General features: G+C 41.3%; 1 protein-coding gene across 5 annotated transcripts in view; it reads left to right on the top strand.

The window, feature by feature from the left end:
• Positions 1–846: 846 nt before the first annotated feature.
• The window catches only part of LOC148354796 (uncharacterized), an 85,706-nt gene continuing 67,165 nt past the window's right edge, over positions 847–19,387 (top strand). For all 5 annotated transcript variants that reach the window (XM_088349856.1, XM_088349858.1, XM_088349857.1 and 2 more), the window contains exon 1: positions 847–2,152. In XM_088349856.1, coding sequence (XP_088205982.1) covers positions 1,229–2,152 — 924 coding nt within the window. In that variant the 5' untranslated portion in view covers positions 847–1,228. The remainder of the gene's footprint in view (positions 2,153–19,387) is intronic.

The following is a 19,387-nucleotide window of genomic DNA, read 5'->3' as shown; positions in this document are numbered from 1 at the left end:
GACAATAGAGTGCACTTTTGAATGTGAAAAATTGGCATGTATGGTTTATTACAGGTAGGGTTAGGGTCCATGAGTAAAAACGAAATCTAAACTTGATGAAAACAAAACAGAAAGTGCGGCAGAGATGGGAAATTCCCCCGCACAACAACTCTTTGTTCAAGCAGGTTCTAACAAGTACTGATATTGTTCAAAACCAGTTCTGCTGCCGTGCACCCGGCATACCACACCGTGATGCTGTGTGCTAGGAGTTTTCCAGGGCAACGTCATTTAGAATAGGCATAGAGCATAGAGATTGGGCAGAGAGAAGCACATGATTTTCTGGGCTGTTTTGATGACACCCTGTAAGGTTCTTCTATCTGCTGATACATACCACAGCATACCACATTGTGATGTTCTCCACTTTGGCTCTGTAGAAAGCCCAACAGCTTCTGTTCCTGGTCTTTTTTACGGAGCACTCTCAGGAAGTATAGTTGATGCTTGTTTCTGTCCCGTTGCTGATGCCTGATCTCGTAGCATGCAATTATTTGCCCTCGCCTAAAGCCCCCTCTGCCAGCCAAAGCAGCATTTAATTGTGGAAGGCTGAGCCGGGGGTAAGGAGTAATCAGATGAGGACGGGAATCACGTGGGCACCCATGCCGGGTAACCGGGGATTAATGACACTGGTGTCTTGATTGGAGTTCAGATGCCCAAAGGGGAGGGAGGCCAACGGGGCAGTTACAATGACAGTGGGAGACCATAAAAGACTGACAGTGTTGGGAGGGAGAGAAAAAGCCGAGATGAGTGAGTTAGAATCGTGAGAGGGAGTGGGAGGAAGAAAGAGTGGGAATTGGAAGCAGTGCGGAGCGCTGCAGAGCAAAGGGGGTGGAGGGGGGCTACAAAGAGAGAGAGAGAGGGAGAGAGAGATGTAGACTCGAGAAACCTCTGCCGTTGTGAGCCAGTGAGACGCTGGAGGACTGGAAGAGGAGACACAGGTCCAAAAGAGGGACTCCGGAGATTAGAACTCGGGTGGAGCAGAAAGAGTGATAGCATCCGAAGCTGTAAACGAGTTGAGAATGCGAAGCGAGTGGGAGCAAATTGGATGAAAGTTGTCGAGCAAGAAAGCGGCGACAGATAGAGGAGATACCACCTGAGTTGATGGCAAAAGTGGGGGGAGATTTATGGCAAAGGAGAAAAAAACTCTGGCCGTTTCAGGAGTCTGTCGCCCTATCGCTTCCCATCATCGGTCATCATGTTCTCTGACAGAACTCCGTCAGCCAAGGAACACCGAGGCTTCAAGACCCATGCCCCTCACTTTATCCCATGGCTGCGCAACAGTCTTAAGTCCCAGACAAACGCCGACATGGGGCTAAACGGAGCCTACAAATCCAACCCAGAGCTCCAGGACAACATGGAGAGGAGCAAAGGGATCGGGATCTTCTCCATCCCAGGGAAGAACCGGACCAAGAAGAGCGAGTTGCGTTGCAATGGGATGGCCAGGATGCTGCCGGTGGTGCTAAGGGGACACCACATTTTGGGAAAATCCAAGGAAGGGAGTCCTCTCAAGTCAAAGCAGTTCTCTGAGGTGGAACTAGATCGTGTTAGCGACGCTACATCCTGCTATCTGGAAAGTCCCTCTGTTCCTACTCCAGCGCTTCTTATCGAGGGCTCAGACTCCAAAAAGGTTGGCGTCTGCATGGAGGAAAGAACCGAGGATGTATGGGACTACACCAGCCACGTTATCCACCAGAGAGACCTTCAATCGTCCGTATGGCTTAGCTCGAAGCCTCAGGGAACATCCAAAGACAGACTGCCTGGCTTCAAATCCAGTTTCAGCTACATCAGGAGGAACTGTCAAAGCCAAAGAGACTTGAGCGTACTCAGGGAGCCACCTATGGAGGGATCCAACAACGTCATCTTTTCCACTGAGGTTCCACACAGAGGTTTGGGTTTCACCACCACTCTGAAAGGTCCAGGGAAACACGGCAAGCGAATCCAGGCGTTGGGAACCAACCAAGTCCAATGGACACAGCACAAACCAAAGACTGAAGCGGAGTCTCACAGAAAGGGGTCCGACTGCAGTAGGAAAGTGGTTCGGAACCAGCTCAAGAGGGTGGTGGACAACTTGGAGCAGGTTCTGACGGCGCTGAGGGATGTTCAACAAGAAATGAAAGAGGTAAAAAGTTTTGTAGAAGTGGTGCTGGTTTTTGACTTATTTTTGTGTTACTTGTGGCTATTCTCCAGGTACATTAAAGTCCCTCATTGTAAGTTCCATAAAAGTCCTACAGATTCATTGACTACTCTAAATCAGTAGCGGAAAATTTGTTTGTGTCGCAAGCCCTTATTGTAGTTACCGATTTCCTCAGCACACTTTTACAACTGCTCACTCGTGGCCATAATGCCACCAAGTACCAAAGAAGATGGATGGCTGCTTGTTTTAGAGTTCCATCCATAGTCTTGGATCTGTTTAAACTTCACAGCAACAAACTTTAGACATTAATTGAAAAGGACAAAGACAGAAATTTAAATACGCCAGGGCACAACTAAACCTGACTCCAGCACTTCGAATAAGTTACTATGGCAAGGCCTTTATGAGTGCAGTAAACCTCGGGATACAGCGAAACAACCTTATGATGTTTTTTCCCCCTCTTTACGGCATTTTCTATAAAACAGCAACAAAAAACTATTCTGCGTTCACAAATACTTAAATTCGAACCTTTCAGTGCTGTGTATGTAGTTAGGGATCTACGATGCATGTCTACTATTGGCAGACGTCATATTAAAAACTGGCCTGCTATTGGTTTACGTCACAGCCTCGTGACAGTGCTGATATGCTATTGGCTGACCTACTTCCCAAAATGCCTTTCTCTCCTAATTGTTTGGAATCGCTTGTGCTCTATAAAGGCAAGTCGGGTATCCATTACAGTATCGTTTTTACTCTACTTATCACTATGGGTCCCAAGGCTTGCAGTGGTGCTAATGGGGGAAGCAAAAACACAAAAAATATGGAAACAAAGCTTTAATTGTCACCCTTGCTAAGTTGCATGGTTGTAACCAATCCACGACCGGGCCTGTTATTAAAAATTAGGATAAGGGGAAGGCAACCTTCACAAGTGAATTTTTTATTTATTTATGTTATTTAATCCCTGACACATACACAGTATTACACATGCAGTAGATAGCACTTTCTATGTAGTCATAGATTATATATATATATATATATATATATATATATATATATTATATATATATATATATATATATATATATGTATGTGAAAGATGTATATGCCCAATTTTATTGTATTTGTGCATAAATAGTTGAATTTCGTTAAATTGGGTTTAAAACACACTGAATTAAAACAGTAGTATACTAAATCTCCTTTTTTTAAGCGCAAAATTTTATTATGTGCATATATATAAAAATGCAATCAAGCTAGCTCTGATGTTTTATTTTTGGGTGTAAAATTTGAAATATTTCGGTGAATATAATAAATACCAATCATAAATATAGCAAGTACATAAAAAAAGTCAGCTATTTAAATACTGGCTCCACGAAATGCTTCATGAGAAATGTATTTTTTACTGAGTAAACGAACACAAACATCCTTATCAGTCGTACTTCATTTACCATTAGAAATGTATATACAGATTTTCAAGTTTATTACTTAAAAATAAATTGCACATAAAACCTGTTGTTACTGTAAGTGTCCAGCAGATGACTGCAAATCAACAACAAATATCCCAAAAATAATCAACGTTGTCTATACAAAAAAATGAGAATTGATATATTAGGTCTACATCACATATAAACGACCCTCCTAAAACTGCTTTAAAATAGTCACATACTAAAATAAATTCAAAATATTAATAGTGTGCCTCTAAACATAGATAATTATTTTATTATGAAGTCAATAAAGATTAATATATTGTCAAAAGCTTAAAAAATAAAATATTTAAACCAATTACTGTACCTTCCAGCAGGTTTTCAATGGCAGACACTCTTACAACATTTTGGTATTTGTATCACACCCAATCTTTGTCACTGTTTTCCATGTTCCTTTTCAGTAACTTTTTTGGTCATCCATTACTATGGACAAAAAAAGGGAAATAAAACCAATTCAATCACAATAAAATGAGTTGTGGTCCCTCTCAAACGCGCTAATTGACTAAACGGGTGGAAGAAATCGAGCAGGGCATTATTGTCATCTACTGATAAGAAGTGTAATTGAACCTCAGTTTTTCTTTTTCTCAGCATCATTTTGCCAAGGCAAAGGCCCGTGACACACTGAAAATGGGTACGCGACGCTATTTTGGCACCCAACCCACCAGTTGACAAACACTGCTCTTGTCATATCTATCAATAACATTCTTTCATTGAAATCAGGCTCAGAGAATCGTTGTTGACTACTGTCTGTTCGGGAGCTGGCCTCACATATTGTGTTAAAGGGTTTCGCCATTTTGAAAGTGTAGTGTTCCTTCAATGATGTCACAGCTCTAGAGGAAATAAGCCAGATGGGTCAACTTTGAGACTGACTTTCTCGAGGCTCCGGGCGCCTGGAATATTTTGCAACATATTTGCATAATTGTGAATAGGAAAACTATATGCTTTGTGTATCATTGGAAAATTTGGGGAATACGTTTAAAGGTCCATATTTTTTCTAGGGTCAAGGTGCGTCCAAATGACCGAACCTTTATCTTGCCCCTTTTATGACTTTGCATACTTAACAGTTTGCCTTCAGCGGAATCAAATATGCATAAGAGTCAGCATTTGGGTTGGGTGCTCCCGACGCAGTCTGCAAATTATTCCGACAACTCTCGTTTCTAAGTCATGCGCATTTTTTTGGAGTCACGCTTGGTTTCTGGCTTGCATTCCCGAGATGATTCGGCGTGACATTAAGCGAAGCATCCACCTGCTTCTCTTTGCTAACATCGTCCTTCTAAACTCTCCTGGACATATGTTATCAAGTCTCTGCCTGTGGAGGAACGAGCCTACCATAAGTAGAAATAAAGGAACAAATAAAAAGATACCTACGAATATTTGCTGTATAAGTAAAAGAACAGGTAAAAACAAATCATGTAATAGAGATATAACATAATTGCATCTATTTATGCATTTTGTCATTTATTTCTTCATTTTGTCGTCATTGTATTTTGTCCCAACAAAATGTTACTTAAATGAGAGGGCGGATCAAACTGGCTGAGCTTTTCACCCATTGCTTGATCATTACAGATACACCCCCTCGTTTGAAACACATTTCCAAGAGTTGGGCTTCTTCCTCCTCCGTGGTAAAAAGTTGCCGAAAAAAAGCGATCTAACAATTTTCTCAACCGTATCAAGCTGTCTAATTCCACCTTCATTTCAAATGAAACGGCTGACCTCTTCTTTACACTTTACACCAACCACATTGAATGGACGCATGAGATATTAAAACTATAAAAATGTCAAAGTTCTTAACACGCTGGATATACAGTATAGAATGTTTACACACAAACTAGGAAGAGGAAGCCGGATTTCTTCTTAGGGGTGAATAGTGGGTGACCTCTCACAGCGTTACGCGGCGGAAAGAAGCCCTAGAGTAATGTCCTGTACTCGGAAAAAGGTGCACACAATACAAAATTTAACTTAAAGCAATGTCCGGATATTTTTCGACATCCCGAAAAAAATGTTCGTATCTACCGTTTTTCGTAAGTCGAATGGTCGTAAGTAGGGGAGCGTCTGACAAACAAAATACGTAGGTGAAATATGAAGACTAAATACTAAGACTAAATACTAAGGTGAAATAGGAAGGCAAAATTCAAAAACCAAATACGAAGGCGAAAGACGAAGGCGGAATAGGAAGGCGAAAGAGGAAGACGAAAGAGGAAGACGAAATAGAAGGCGAAACAGAAGGCGAAATAGAAGGCGAAACAGAATGCGAAATGGAAGGCAAATTACAAAGACTAAATACTTAGACTAAATACGAAGGTGAAATACGTAGGCGGAATAGGAAGGCGGAATATGGGGATTAAATATGAGGTAAATAAGGAAGGCGATTTATGAAGGTGAAATACAAAGACTAAATACGAAGGCGAAATAAGAAGACGATTACAAAGACGGAATGCAACAACGAACGACAAAATTCAACGCCGAAATAGATGACTTAATACGACAACTGAATACGACGTGAAAATTTGCCTGCGTAGGACGACGGTATAAGGCAAAATAAACGACCAAAAGCTTGTATAGATGAATTTGTCTCCTATTTTGTCTTCTTTTATTAGCGTGGCATACATTTATTTGCATCGGTCCGCCATTCACTCTGCATTTCTTCCCTCCGTTCGCACAATCCGCATTTGCTAAAGCCGGGCATTAAGCCCCTCATCCGGGGTCAAAGGGCGACGCTTAGCGTGCCTCCATTTTCACATAGCGCTGATGAAAGAGCGCTTCGACGGGAAGTCGGCAACAGGCTGACACTTTTGTGAGGGCAAAAATTAAAAAAAGACAGATTATCACTAAAGAGTCAACGCATCAAAGACACACGAGGCATAGAAGAGGGTTGTTTTTCGGGTCGCCTTTCTGTATTTCAAAGGCCCGATCTCTCATTCTGTTGCATGAACCTCGCTCTTCGGTTTGATTTAGGAAAGCAATTACAGTTTGAATTCTAATGATCCTGCGGCTGCTTTTCACTTCAAGCCGTTTGACAGTAGAAAGTCTACTGCGTTTACCGGATGACTGTCTGCTTATTAGAATAACGGCGATCGGGAGTTATTATTCTACGCCGAGCGCTGAATTTGTTCCCCTTTTAAATGCTTTCAGAAAGTAGAGAGCGTGCCAAAAGAGAGTAAGTTTTCCATTTGTACAGTAGCTCCTCAGGATATCTGTTCTCAGGTGGCATCGCAAGGTGAAACTGTTGTATAGCGGGGGATAGAGACTTATGGCGATAAGCTCCGAAATCTGGGAACCAAGGGCTTAACTGGCCCGTTTTTGGGGCACCCCCAAAAATGATGCCGTTCATGATGGTGCCATTGTGCAATCTTTGGAGACATCTTGTGATTAAGAGCGTCACAAATAAATGGGACTTGACTTGACTTCATAAAGGTAAGGATAGGCTTGAATGTGATGAAAAGCATGTAGCCCTCAGCATGACTCGTTAGACTGTTAGCATGCATCCCTTAGCACGACTTGTTAACGTGTACCCATTAGCATGACTCGTTAGTATGTAGCTGTTAGCATGACTCCTGAGCACCTACTCGTTAGAATGTAGCCCTTAGCATGACTCGTAAGCACCTACTCGTTAGCATGTATCCTTTAGCATGACTTGTTAACACGTAGCCATTAGGATGACTCCTTAGCTTGCAATCGTTAGCATGTAGTTGTTAAAATGTAGTTGTTGGCATCAACTCGTTGACATGTACTTGCTAACATGTAGTCTTCAGCATATACTATTTAAGAAGTTGTTATCATGTAGCTGTTAGCATGTAGTCGTTAATGTCCACTCGTTAGCATCCACTCGCTAGCTTGTAGTCGTTAGCACGCAGCCAGAGGCATGTAGCCTTTAGCATCTACTTGTTAGGATGAAGTTATCATGTAGCTGTTAGGATGTAGTCGTTTGTATACACTCGTTAGCATCCACTCCGTCAGATATAGTCATTAGATAGATAGATAGATAGATAGATAGATAGATAGATACTTTATTCATCCCCTAAGGGAAATTCACATTTCCAGCAGCATCCCTGAGCTGAGAACAATACAATAATAAAGCCAAAAGAATACAATATACAGATACCCAGTGTGACGTGCAAATGCCCACTTTAGCATGTTATATAGAGTAACTAAATAGTGCTACACAGAACACATAATGCAGTAAGATTCGGTAATATCCAATGTAGGTGGTGTGGTTTAATGTGGGCCTATACTCTGCCGGGTGGAGTTAAAGAGCCTCATGGCATGAGGAAGAAAAGATCTCTTCAGTCTGTCCGTAGTACAAGACAGTGACAGCAGTCTGTCACTGAAACTGCTCTTCTGTCCGGAGATAATGCTGTGAAGCGGATGCGATGGATTGTCCATGATTGACCTCAGCTTTTTCAGTGCCTGTCTCTCAGCTACTGTTGTTAGGCTGTCCAGCTCTTTGCCCACAACAGAGCTCGCTTTCCTAGCCAGTTTATTGAGACGAGAGGCATCCTTCTTCTTGACGCTGCCTCCCCAACACGCTGCCGCATAGAAGAGGGCGCTTGCCACTACTGTCTCATAGAATATTTTCAGGAGCTTTTTGCAGATGTTGAAGGAGGCCAGCCTTCTGAGGAAGTAAAGTCGGCTTTGCCCTTTCCTACATAGAGCTTCTGTGTTGGCAGTCCAGTCCAGTTTGTTGTCCAGCTGCACACCCAGGTATTTGTAGGTCTGGACAAATTCTACACATTCTCCCTTGATGGTTACAGGAACCGGGTGAGTTCTGGTTCTCCTGAAGTCCACCACCATCTCTCTGGTCTTGGTGGTGTTTAGGTGCAGGTGGTTTGCGTCGCTCCATCGGACAAAGTCCTGAATCAATCTCCTGTACTCCTCCTCCTGCCCGTTTCTGATACATCCCACGATCGCAGTGTCATCGGCAAACTTTTGCACATGGCAGGACTCAGAGTTGTACTTAAAGTCCGATGTATATAGAATGAATAGGAACAGAGAGAGAACGGTCCCCTGCGGAGATCCTGTGCTGCTAACCACGGTGTCCGATGTACAGCCCCCCTGTTTCACATACTGCGGTCTGCCTGTCAGGTAGTCAGTAATTAGCATCAACTTGTTGGCATGTCCTTGTCAGCATGTAACCCTTAGCATGACTTGTAAGCACGTTTTGGTTAGCATGTAGCCATAAGCATGACTTGTTAACACGAAGCCATTAGGATGACTCCATAGCAGAAGAAGAAGTTGTTATCATCTAGCCATTAGCATGTAGTCGTTTGTGTCCACTCGTTAGCATCCACTTGCTAGCATGTAGTCGGTAGCATGCAGCCGTAGGCATGTAGTCTTTAGCATCTACTTGTAAGGATAAAGTTGTTTTTATGTAGCCGTTAGTATGTAATCCTTAGCATCCACTCGTACACATATAGTCGTTAGCATCAACTTGGCATATACTTGCCAGAATGTAGTCTTTAGCATCTACTCGTTAGGATGAAGTTGTTATCCTATAGCTCTTAGCATGCCTTTTTATCACGGTTACACTCCATGTGGGTCAGTGGGCCACTCCTGGTAACGCTCCTGGTTACCATGGTGCGTCCCCATAGTAACAGCTATCGCTAACAAAAAAAACGCACACATTTGCCGGTCAAGCCGGAATTTTTGATGTACAGTATATATCTTTGGGGTATTTTCAAAGCCCTAGGAGGAGAAGAGAGCCACATTTACGGAAGAAGATAGATGGATTTAATAATAAATTCGAGGATTATAATATTTGGGATGGCTTTATCAAATCATATCAAATCAAATGTATTTGTAAAGCTCTTTTTTCAGGCAAAAAAAACTCAGCATACAACAAGACAGTAAAAACATTGGTGTACTTTGAGGATTGTATGTCCAGGGCTGACCATGGCTGGGAATGTACGGATACAGAAACCCTGAAACAGCCAATGAATACAAAAAGTATATAATTCATTCTCATACATGGATAAGCATGAGGTGCATATATAACAACAAAATTGATCATGTGATTATCAAAGTCACGATGTCATAATTAAGATACTCAGTTGATGCTAACGACTATATGTGAACGAGTGGATGCTAACGAGTGGATACAAATGACTACATGCTAACGGCTACATGACAACAACTTCTTAAATGGTACATGCTGAAGACTACATATTAACAAGTACATGTCAACGAATTGATGCTAACAACGTCATGCTAATGACTACATGCTAACGATTACAAACTATGGGGTCATCCTAATGGCTACGTGTTAACAAGTCATGCTAAGGGCTACATGCTAACCAGTAGGTGCTTACAGGTCATGCTAACAGCTACATTCTAACGAGTAGGTGACAAGCTACAACAAAGGCCGAACCCATATGACAAGCCAAACTAATAAAACAATACAAAAACGTGAACGACGCGGCGCCCTGAAATACTCCTCTGCCTTGAATTGGTTCAGTCCATTTAATTTCTACCCCCTCTGTCGCCCAAAGCCCCCCTGCCTCTCATCGCGAGGCTAGTGTCAGTTGCGCATAGTGGCAGCGTTTGTGGAGGGTGTTACAGTGTCAATTCAAGTCCCATTTGTTTGTGACACCCTTAATCACAAAAATGTCTCAAAGGACTGCACAGGTTACAATGACGCCATCCCCTGATCTAGAACCAACATGCGGGCAAGGAAAAACTATAACTATAGTGGCTAGTGCTGAGCCTGGAGGCCCAGTGGCTAGAGAAGGAAACAGTGGAAAAAACATTGAAGATAGCTGAATAAATAACTTTAGTGATGTTGGCTTGAATGACCAGCTCGCAAAAACAAATGCCACAAAAAGACAAAGCAGTGTCAGCTAACAAACCGCTGGCAGCAATAGCCTGCGAACATGTGTTTTTGTTTGTATTGGTTGTGTTTTATTCAAAACGAATGAAGTATTTTCACACTGGGACTTTAATGATAACCAAGCCAAACCACTTTTCAGGTTGTTTTTGTTGCTTTAATCCCTACATGACCAATTAAATTGTAACATTATGCCATAGTGTTTTAAAGAGGGGGAAAATGGCGAAAGAAAATAAAAATAAAGAAAAAAGGACAAAAATGGGGTAAAAGGTAAAGAACAAAAGGAAATAAATTAGAAAATAAAGAATAAACTTAACATTTTTATATAAACATTTTTTGTAGTTGTTACCTTTGATTAATAAAATAAAGTCGCTAGCGCATTTTTTTGAGCTGTTCCTGTCTATAATCTAGTTTTTTTTTTTATCAATGGGCTGCTATAAACTGGCATGAATTCTGCCATTTTACTTCAACAATGCGCACGCAGCTTTAATACTTCACCCTTATTTACAAACACGGAAATGGCTCTATAGGTGTTGGGTAAAAATGGAGTTTAATACATAAGACAAAAAATGAGCCAAATTCGGACTCATTTTGATGATATTGTTGGCTCTAAAGCAGAGTGCATTCAATCTTCAAACCTTAGAGACTGCTGATATTGTTTTCTTTTTGTTTTACTTGTTTTAATTGATATTTGTTTGTCTTTTTCAGAGGATCTGTGTCCTTTTTGGTTAAAATAGAATTGTAAAACGTTATTTTTTTCATTTGCTAATTTATAGCACTGGCGAGTTAACAGTTTAAATTTATAATTTATTGTTTTGCATTTTCAAGGATTTGTGTTGTTGTTCGTCTTTAAATGAGTTCAGAGTGTAAAAAGCTAAATTTGTTTTGTATTTTACAATTCTTTTGTAGATCTGTGAATATTTTGATTGATCTTTTAAGCGTTTCTCAGAGATCCCCTGCAAAACCTAAAATAATACTAATTACAAAATGATTTGGCGCATAAAGTTGTATTATTATTGATAATATATCAGTAAAAAATAAATAAATAAGGAACCGTTTTGGAGCCGAAAAAACGGCTTTTCTCAGTGAGCCGAGACAGAAAAATTGGTTTTCTAAATAGAGCTGTCCTCGTGGGTACGACCAGTAGGGGGCAGTGACACTTCACATGACAATGCCATAAAGACAAGCCACCAGAGCAGGCGCGTCGGCCTCATTTTCACGCACTTTTAAATTTTGTTTTTTATTCATTGCAAGGTCTATAAATTCAGACTAGCTAAAAACATGGCAATGGCAATAATTTAAAGCATTTTCAAGCACTTCACCCAAAATTCAAGTATTATCCTAACCTTGAAAACACAACTACAAAGTTCAAGCATTTTCAAAGATGTCAAACATCCGTACGAACTCTTTCTTTCGGTGCACTAGTAAATTGTGATCGCTATCTAACTACTGTACATGGCAGTCGCTATTTTTGAATGACGACATAATCCAAAAAGATGCGACGTAAACAACTCTGAGGAAAGCGAAACAGGCACTGATTACCCTGTTACTTACAAATAACGCTGTTACGTAACTCTGTTTATAAGCAACACACTCGGGAGCTGCGACAACACTAAATGGTGCTCTTTTATCTCTTGCAAACGCTGACATTATAACAAGCTGCTAGCCCGCACTTCAAAGTAAAACCTAAAAACAGGTCATCCGCGACATCGGCGGGGAGGTATTTTTTTTCATTAGGACGCAAAAAAAAAACATACTTGCATTCCGGCTCGGATTTATTTGTGCACAGGTGGTGGGAGGTCAAACATTTTCCCCGGAGTCATTTGGTCCAATCATTGCAAAGGACCGTTTTTCTACTTTGAGTGTTTACGTGTTCTTTCTTATATTTGCTAACCTTAAAAAGGGACAACGCACCCCGGATAGGAGTCAAGTCAAGTCAAGTCAAATTTATTTATATAGCCCTTAATCACAAAAATGTCTCAAAGGACTGCACAGGATTACAGTTACAAAATTACACAATTACCTGATCTTAAACCAGCATGCGGGCAAGGAAAACTCAAAAACCTCAGTGTGAGGAGAAAAGAGAAACCTTGAGAAAGGACCTCACATGTGGTAATCCCCCTTCCAGGATTGACCAGGGTGAATTACAATTAGCATTACTGTACACATAATAGTAAACATAAGGTAAGATGTTGAAAATGTCCGGAAAGTGCATGACATCAACGACGCCCCCAGCCTGCAAACCAGTCCAGAAAGTCTATGACGGCCACGACGCTGCCTCCCGTCTCTGCCAGCCGGTAAATGCAGGGGTTGACATGCTGCAGGTCAGACGCCGGTCCGCTGACCCATCCCAAATCATCCTTCTCCTTCGTATCAGCCAGGCAGGCGTCGGAAAAAGACAGGACAAAACAGAATATGAGGTGGGCATCAATCATACGCTTTGGAATAGAAGTGTGTCTTAAGCCTCGATTTAAAAACTTCCGTTGAGGTTCCAGATCTTATCTCCAGAGGCAGGGCGTTCCATAACACCGGGGCCCGGATGGAGAACGCTCTCGAGCCCGCAGACTTCTTGGCTCTCGGAGTCACAAGTAGACCGGCATTTTCCGAGCGCAGACTCCGTGCAGGAACATAGGGGGAAATCAAATCGGAGAGATAAGAGGGTGCAAGCCCATGCAAACATTTATATGTTAATAAGAGAACCTTAAAGTCACATCTTAAGTGGACTGGGAGCCAGTGCAAGTTGGCCAATACAGGAGTAATATGCTCAAACTTTTTGGTCTTAGTCAAAAGTCTAGCTGCCGCATTCTGAACCAGCTGCAAACTTTTAATGCTAGACATCGGGAGACCAGAAAGCAATACATTACAGTAATCAAGCCGAGAAGTAATAAACGCATGAATTAAAATCTCTGCATCTGATTGGGACAGCATCGAACGAATCTTCGCAATATTACGGAGGTGGTAGAAAGCTATTCTAGTAATATTTTTCACGTGTAACTGAAACGACAGATTAGGATCAAATATAACACCTAGATTTTTGACCGAGTCACTATGGGTGATATTACATTTGTCTAGGTTCAGGGTAGTGTTTGAAAACAACTGACGACAGTGAGCTGGACCAATAATCAACATTTCAGTTTTTTCTGGGTTAAGGCGTAAAAAATTATTTGACATCCATCTTTGAATCTCAGTAAGGCAAGCCTCCAGATTTCTAAAACTTAAATGTCCAGTTTTTTCCAGTGGCACATACAGTTGAGTGTCATCTGCATAGCAATGGAAACTAATATTATACTTGCGGATAATGTCACCAAGTGGGATCATATAAATACTAAAAAGAAGGGGGCCAAGTACAGAGCCTTGAGGAACACCACAAGGGACATTAGATTGTTTAGAGGTCAGATTGCCATAGTTAACACATTGCATCCTGTCTGACAGGTAGGACCTAAACCACGAGAGTACAGTTCCTGAGATACCAATGCGTTCTAGACGAACCAATAATATGTTGTGGTCGACCGTATCAAAAGCAGTGCTGAGATCCAGCAGCAGTAACATCGATGAGGCACCAGAATCTATTGTTAAAAGGAGATCATTGGTTACTTTAGCAAGGGCTGTCTCAGTAGAATGATTTGCCCTAAATGCTGACTGGACAGTTTCAAAAAGGTTATTTTCTGACATGAAGTCATTTAGCTGCTGTGCAACGACCTTTTCAAGTACTTTCGCAAAAAATGGCAGATTTGACACTGGCCTATAATTACCTAGGCTTTCTGGGTCAAGGTTAGGTCGCTTAAGCGTGGGTTTAATGACGGCAGACTTGAAGGCTACAGGAACAATACCCGAGGATAGCGATATATTAATAATATTTAAAACTGATGGTCCTAAGATCCCAAACAGATCCTTCACCAGTGAAGCTGGAAACGGATCAAGCAGGCACGTAGTTTGTTTGGCCCTACTGACCATCTGTGTTAGATTATCAAGGGACAAATCATTGAAACTGGAGAATGTTTCTGAACAACCGCTGACACAGTCCATACCTAGCACCTCCACATCTTTGATATAGGAGGAGGAAACAGAGCGTTCTTTTAAAATTTCATTCCTGATTAGTTGAATCTTTTTATTAAAAAATTCCATAATGTCATTAGCAGAATAAGTGCAACCATTTGGGTTAAGTTGTTGTCTGGTAAGTTTCGCCACTGTGTCAAACAAAAATTTCGGATTATTCTTATGTTCAACAATAATCTTAGAGAAATACAAAGCTTTAGCTGAGGCAAGAGCTACTTTATATTTCAGCAAACTGTCACACCAGGCCAGTCGAAAAACCTCCAGCTTAGTAGTGCGCCATTTTCGTTCAATTTTTTCTGCAACTTTGTTTGAGTAACCTAGTTTCTTCAGTAAACCAAGGTGTATTCTTCTTGGGTCGGAATTTATACTTTAGGGGCGCCACAGAATCAAGAACATTTACCAAAGCAGTATTGAAGTTGTTTGTAAGTGAGTCAACAGACCCAGTGTACGAAGGGAAGGCTGCAGTTACCGTAGGTAATAATTCTTTTAAGGCTAACACCGTTTTAGGGCGGATATTGCGACTGCTAAAGCCTAAATTTTCCTTATCACAGTAAACATTAAACAGCACCTCACATTTAACAAAATAGTGATCAGAGATGGCATTAGGATACGGTAACACTGTAACATTTGAGGCTACTACGCCACGGGTCAGGACAAGATCTAGAGTGTTCCCATCTTTATGAGTGGGCACATCAACTATTTGATTGAAACCAAATGTATCAATCAGTGACTTAAATGCAATTGCAAGTGAATTTGATGGAGAGTTTATGTGAACATTAAAATCACCAATAATTACAACATTGTCCGCATAAGTTACTAAGTCTGTTAACAGTTCCGAAAATTCTTCCAAAAAATTTGAGTATGGTCCAGGCGGGCGATACACAACAACTAAATAAATTGGTGTTGACATTAAGGACCTCATAACAAGTGCTTCAAACGTTTTAAAACTAGTAGGGGTATTAGAAGTAAATTTCAACCTATCTTCCGATATAAGAGCAACACCTCCACCTTTTTTGCATGGCCGTGCCAAGTGCGAACTCACAAAGTTAGGGAAAGAAGCCTCATTTAACACTACAAACTCATTTGGTTTTAACCAGGTCTCACAAAGGCCAATAAGGTTAAGATTGTGTTCATTAATAAGGTCATTGACAAGTAAAGCTTTGGAGGCTAGTGATCTAATATTAAGAAGGCCAAGCTTCAGCACTGTGGACTGAGCTGAAACCTTTCGCGAGTTTTGAACCTTAATGGCAACCTTAGTGGTAACCACCACAGGATTAGACTGCCGGTCCCGGGTCTTGTGCCTTGCATGACGGCAGATGCGGCCCGAATTCCATACCACAGGAATATCGTTGACAGGTGGAGTAGCAGGATAACTATTGGTAGAAAATAATGTTATTTCTTCTCCCTCCTCACCTAACAAGGGAGAAACAGAGGTAAGAAGCACAGAAGAAGATGCTATAGAAGAGTATAAATCAGGGTGTATGGTGCAGTCAGTAGAACGCTCTAAACTACAAAAACTATGTGAATTGCATGAATCTAGCATAGCGCTAGTTAGCTCTAGCATTACAGACTCCACACCCGTGGTAACAGGTTCACTAATCACCTGTGACCTGGCCTGCACTAGTGTACCCTGTCATGGAAGGCTTAAACAGTAATCTATATTTTTAGAAAGAGTGAGAGCACCTTCCCAGTTAGGGTGAAGGCCGTCTCTCCTCAGCAGGTCAGGTCGGCCCCAGAAAGCAGGCCAGTTATCCACAAACCTAAATCCCTTCTGATTGCAAAAACTTGCCAGCCACCGGTTTAGCGAGACTAGTCTGCTAAACCTCTCATCATTGCCTCTCGCAGGCAAGGGGCCAGAGACAATTACTCGATGCCGACTCATCTTTCTGGCGAGATTACTGGTCCTAGCAATATTTTTCTTTGTAATCTCAGATTGTCTCATTCTAGTATCATTAGAGCCGACGTGAATGACTATATCGGTGTAGCTAGCCCTGTCCTGGTGTCTAGGTTTGCTCGTCAGCTCCCTCAAATTAGCCTCAATGTCGGGTGCTCTGGCCCCAGAAATACACATAACCGTGGCTGGGGTGCTAAGCTTTATGTTACGGGTGATGGAGTCACCTATAACTAGGGTGCGGGAGCCAGTAGACCGGGGTGAAGTGGGACTAGCTAGGGGGCTGAACTTGTTATGCGTCTGAATTGGCTCACCGCGATTAGCATGCCGTTTAGGGCTAGTGCTAACCGGACTAGCAGGTTCGCTACAACCCACGCTAGCAGTGGTGTCCGAGGCACCTAACATTTTCCGTTTAAACTGCTCTAGCTCACGGACACGTCCCTCTAGAAGGGCTACCTGCCTACGGACACGGGAGCAACCTTTACAGCAACCCATACTCACTTGTGAGCGTTGGATGCCAAAAAGCGTCTTAGCAGCCGTGGGAGGGGATGCCCTTCAACAACGATCGGCAGCAGCTTCCGACTGTAAAACAATTGTGCGCGGCACTTACCTTGCGCCAATCGTCCGAGATGCTTACCCGAAACTTTTCAGCTGTTCAAGATAAAAAGTCTCAATCCAGAATTCTGCTATAGTAGGAATCTGAAAACAATCTCGTAGACGCGACGACGTGAGCAACACAAAATTCCCGCCACAGGAGTGAGGGAAGGACATTCCACTGCAGAACATAAGAGTCAAAGTCCATTTTTTTTGTCATTTTATCAAATGTTAACAACAATAAAGAGCAAATGCACAAAAAATATACTCAATAACAGTGCAAGTGTCTTTTCAGCTAATACTAAAGTAAAAACAACTGACTTATAAGACACGACATACAAAACAATGTTCAAAGCAGAGCAAACGGTGACATGGAATAACGGTAAAAATGTAAAATGCAAAAAGGTAAAATCTAAAACGGGTACAGTGAAGAAAATAAGTATTTGAACACCCTGATATTATGGGTCCCAAAAAAGTTAGAAGATGAAGGAAATTATTAATGGATTAAGTGCTTGCCATTACAGCGCTGCTTAAAGATAGAGGGAATGCTTTAAAATGGTTTATTCTATCGGTTTTATGTAGACAATTAAATGATTATCGTGGTTTAGGTACATGTTTGTTTAATATTTTGGGTACATATTTCTTCGAGTATCTGATTTAAAGTTGTTTTTAGGGGGTCCTCTTATATGCGAGCTTATACGGTGTACATAATATACATCTCTTTGATTATGTTACATCAATTTCGTATAGTGGGGAAAAAAACCTAAAAAACGGTCAACAATTTTCTTATTCCACTCCATAAAGTGAAAACGTCATAAGGTGAGGTCGCTGTATCCCAAGGGTCTACTACTGTCCTGCCAAAAAGACAAATAGTTGACATTAATTAATGTGTTACTGTTCCCTTAAATAATAAAATTCACATCTTCTTCCTTCTCTCTAATATTTCTCCCTGCACAAGTTAATATTTAAACCTAATAATTAAAACCCAGCACTATATGATCTCCTAAATCCAATGAAACCATGATCCGATCATGGAAAAGCACATTATCTGCTTAATAGGATGGATGAGCGGCGATTAACTGATAATTACACGTGAGATGATGACCACGACGGTTAGGAATTTTGCAGTTAAGGGATCGGCATCTTGGTCGTCAAGTACTGAAATATTTCAGTTTTGCATACGTATAAAGGTCATTACGGGTTCTAGTGGGCTAGAGAGAGACACAGTGGCTAGCAGTAGTTAAAGCGGTATGAAAAAGGAAATTACCCTTTTGCAATTCCTCACATTTTTGCATCAAATGCGGAAAAAAACAGTGTCTGCTTTGACCAAAACTACCCAAACCTTTAGATATTTCCACGTTTCAAGAAGTATATGCAAACAATGACAGAGGGTGAGGAATAAGTAACCCAACAGTCTACCCGAAGTTAATTGAATGCTGTTTTTGAACCGTTTGGAAAATATGGATGATTTTGGTCCCTTTTAAAGGGAACACTCTGAGGTTTTATCACTGCAAGTGCTACTAACATTGAGTAATCCAAGATAGAACACACAGAAATAGAAGGATTTTATTCTCGCCTGAATTTTTTTGCAATGAAATGCCTGCAGATGAGTGCAGCATGGGCATCTTGGCTGGAAAACAGGTGAGACAATAGCTTGAGGTGGTACCTTGTCAAATTTGATCACAATCTGCAAAACTAAACCTCGTATTTTACACATTTTTCTATGGGTGCGTAGCTATTTGGAGATGCCCAGATTACAGCCCTAAAAACTTTGCAACCTTGCATTTTACTTTGGCCAATTTTTGGACATTGTGAAAGAGATGTAAATGTTTGACTTCTCTTTCCAGAAGTCAATCCTTGATTGTGCACACTTGGGCGTGATACTCGCGTATAAAAATGGATCCCGGGTTGCAATTACGCAAGTTTATTTTTGGCTCTGATTTCAATACAGACGGTAAAATTGTGTAAAATTACGTTGGAAATTCAATTGGCTAACCAATGTGTCAATCCACATTTGAATCGCTCAATATTGGCAAAAGATTTTTGAAGCCGAAGTGGGTCATGAGGCTCTCATGGGTTGTCACAGGCTATGGAGTGTAGAAAAAAAGCTTGCAATTGGCCAAGAGGGGTGTCAATGAAAAGGTCAGGGGCTAACGGCTATAGCGGAAATCATCTGCCGAGTCTGATTATTTTAAAAAGGGGAGTTATGTAGTGAAAACACATAGATTACAACAAGGATCATCAAACTTTGCAGAAATGCTTTTAGTCTGATTTTTTTTTCATCTGTTGGCATTATTGTGTGTTTAGGAGTAAATAATTTAGATGGTTGGATTCACTGGACTCTTGTGAATGTAACCACACAATCGCGTCATACCGGCTTTATA

This window comes from Urocampus carinirostris, chromosome 12, assembly GCF_059441175.1.
Source record: "Urocampus carinirostris isolate Australia breed hairy pipefish chromosome 12, RoL_Ucar_1.0, whole genome shotgun sequence".
NCBI lineage: Eukaryota > Metazoa > Chordata > Actinopteri > Syngnathiformes > Syngnathidae > Urocampus > Urocampus carinirostris.
Note: the sequence above shows the minus strand (reverse complement) of the source record. Positions and strands in the feature narration are given on the sequence as shown.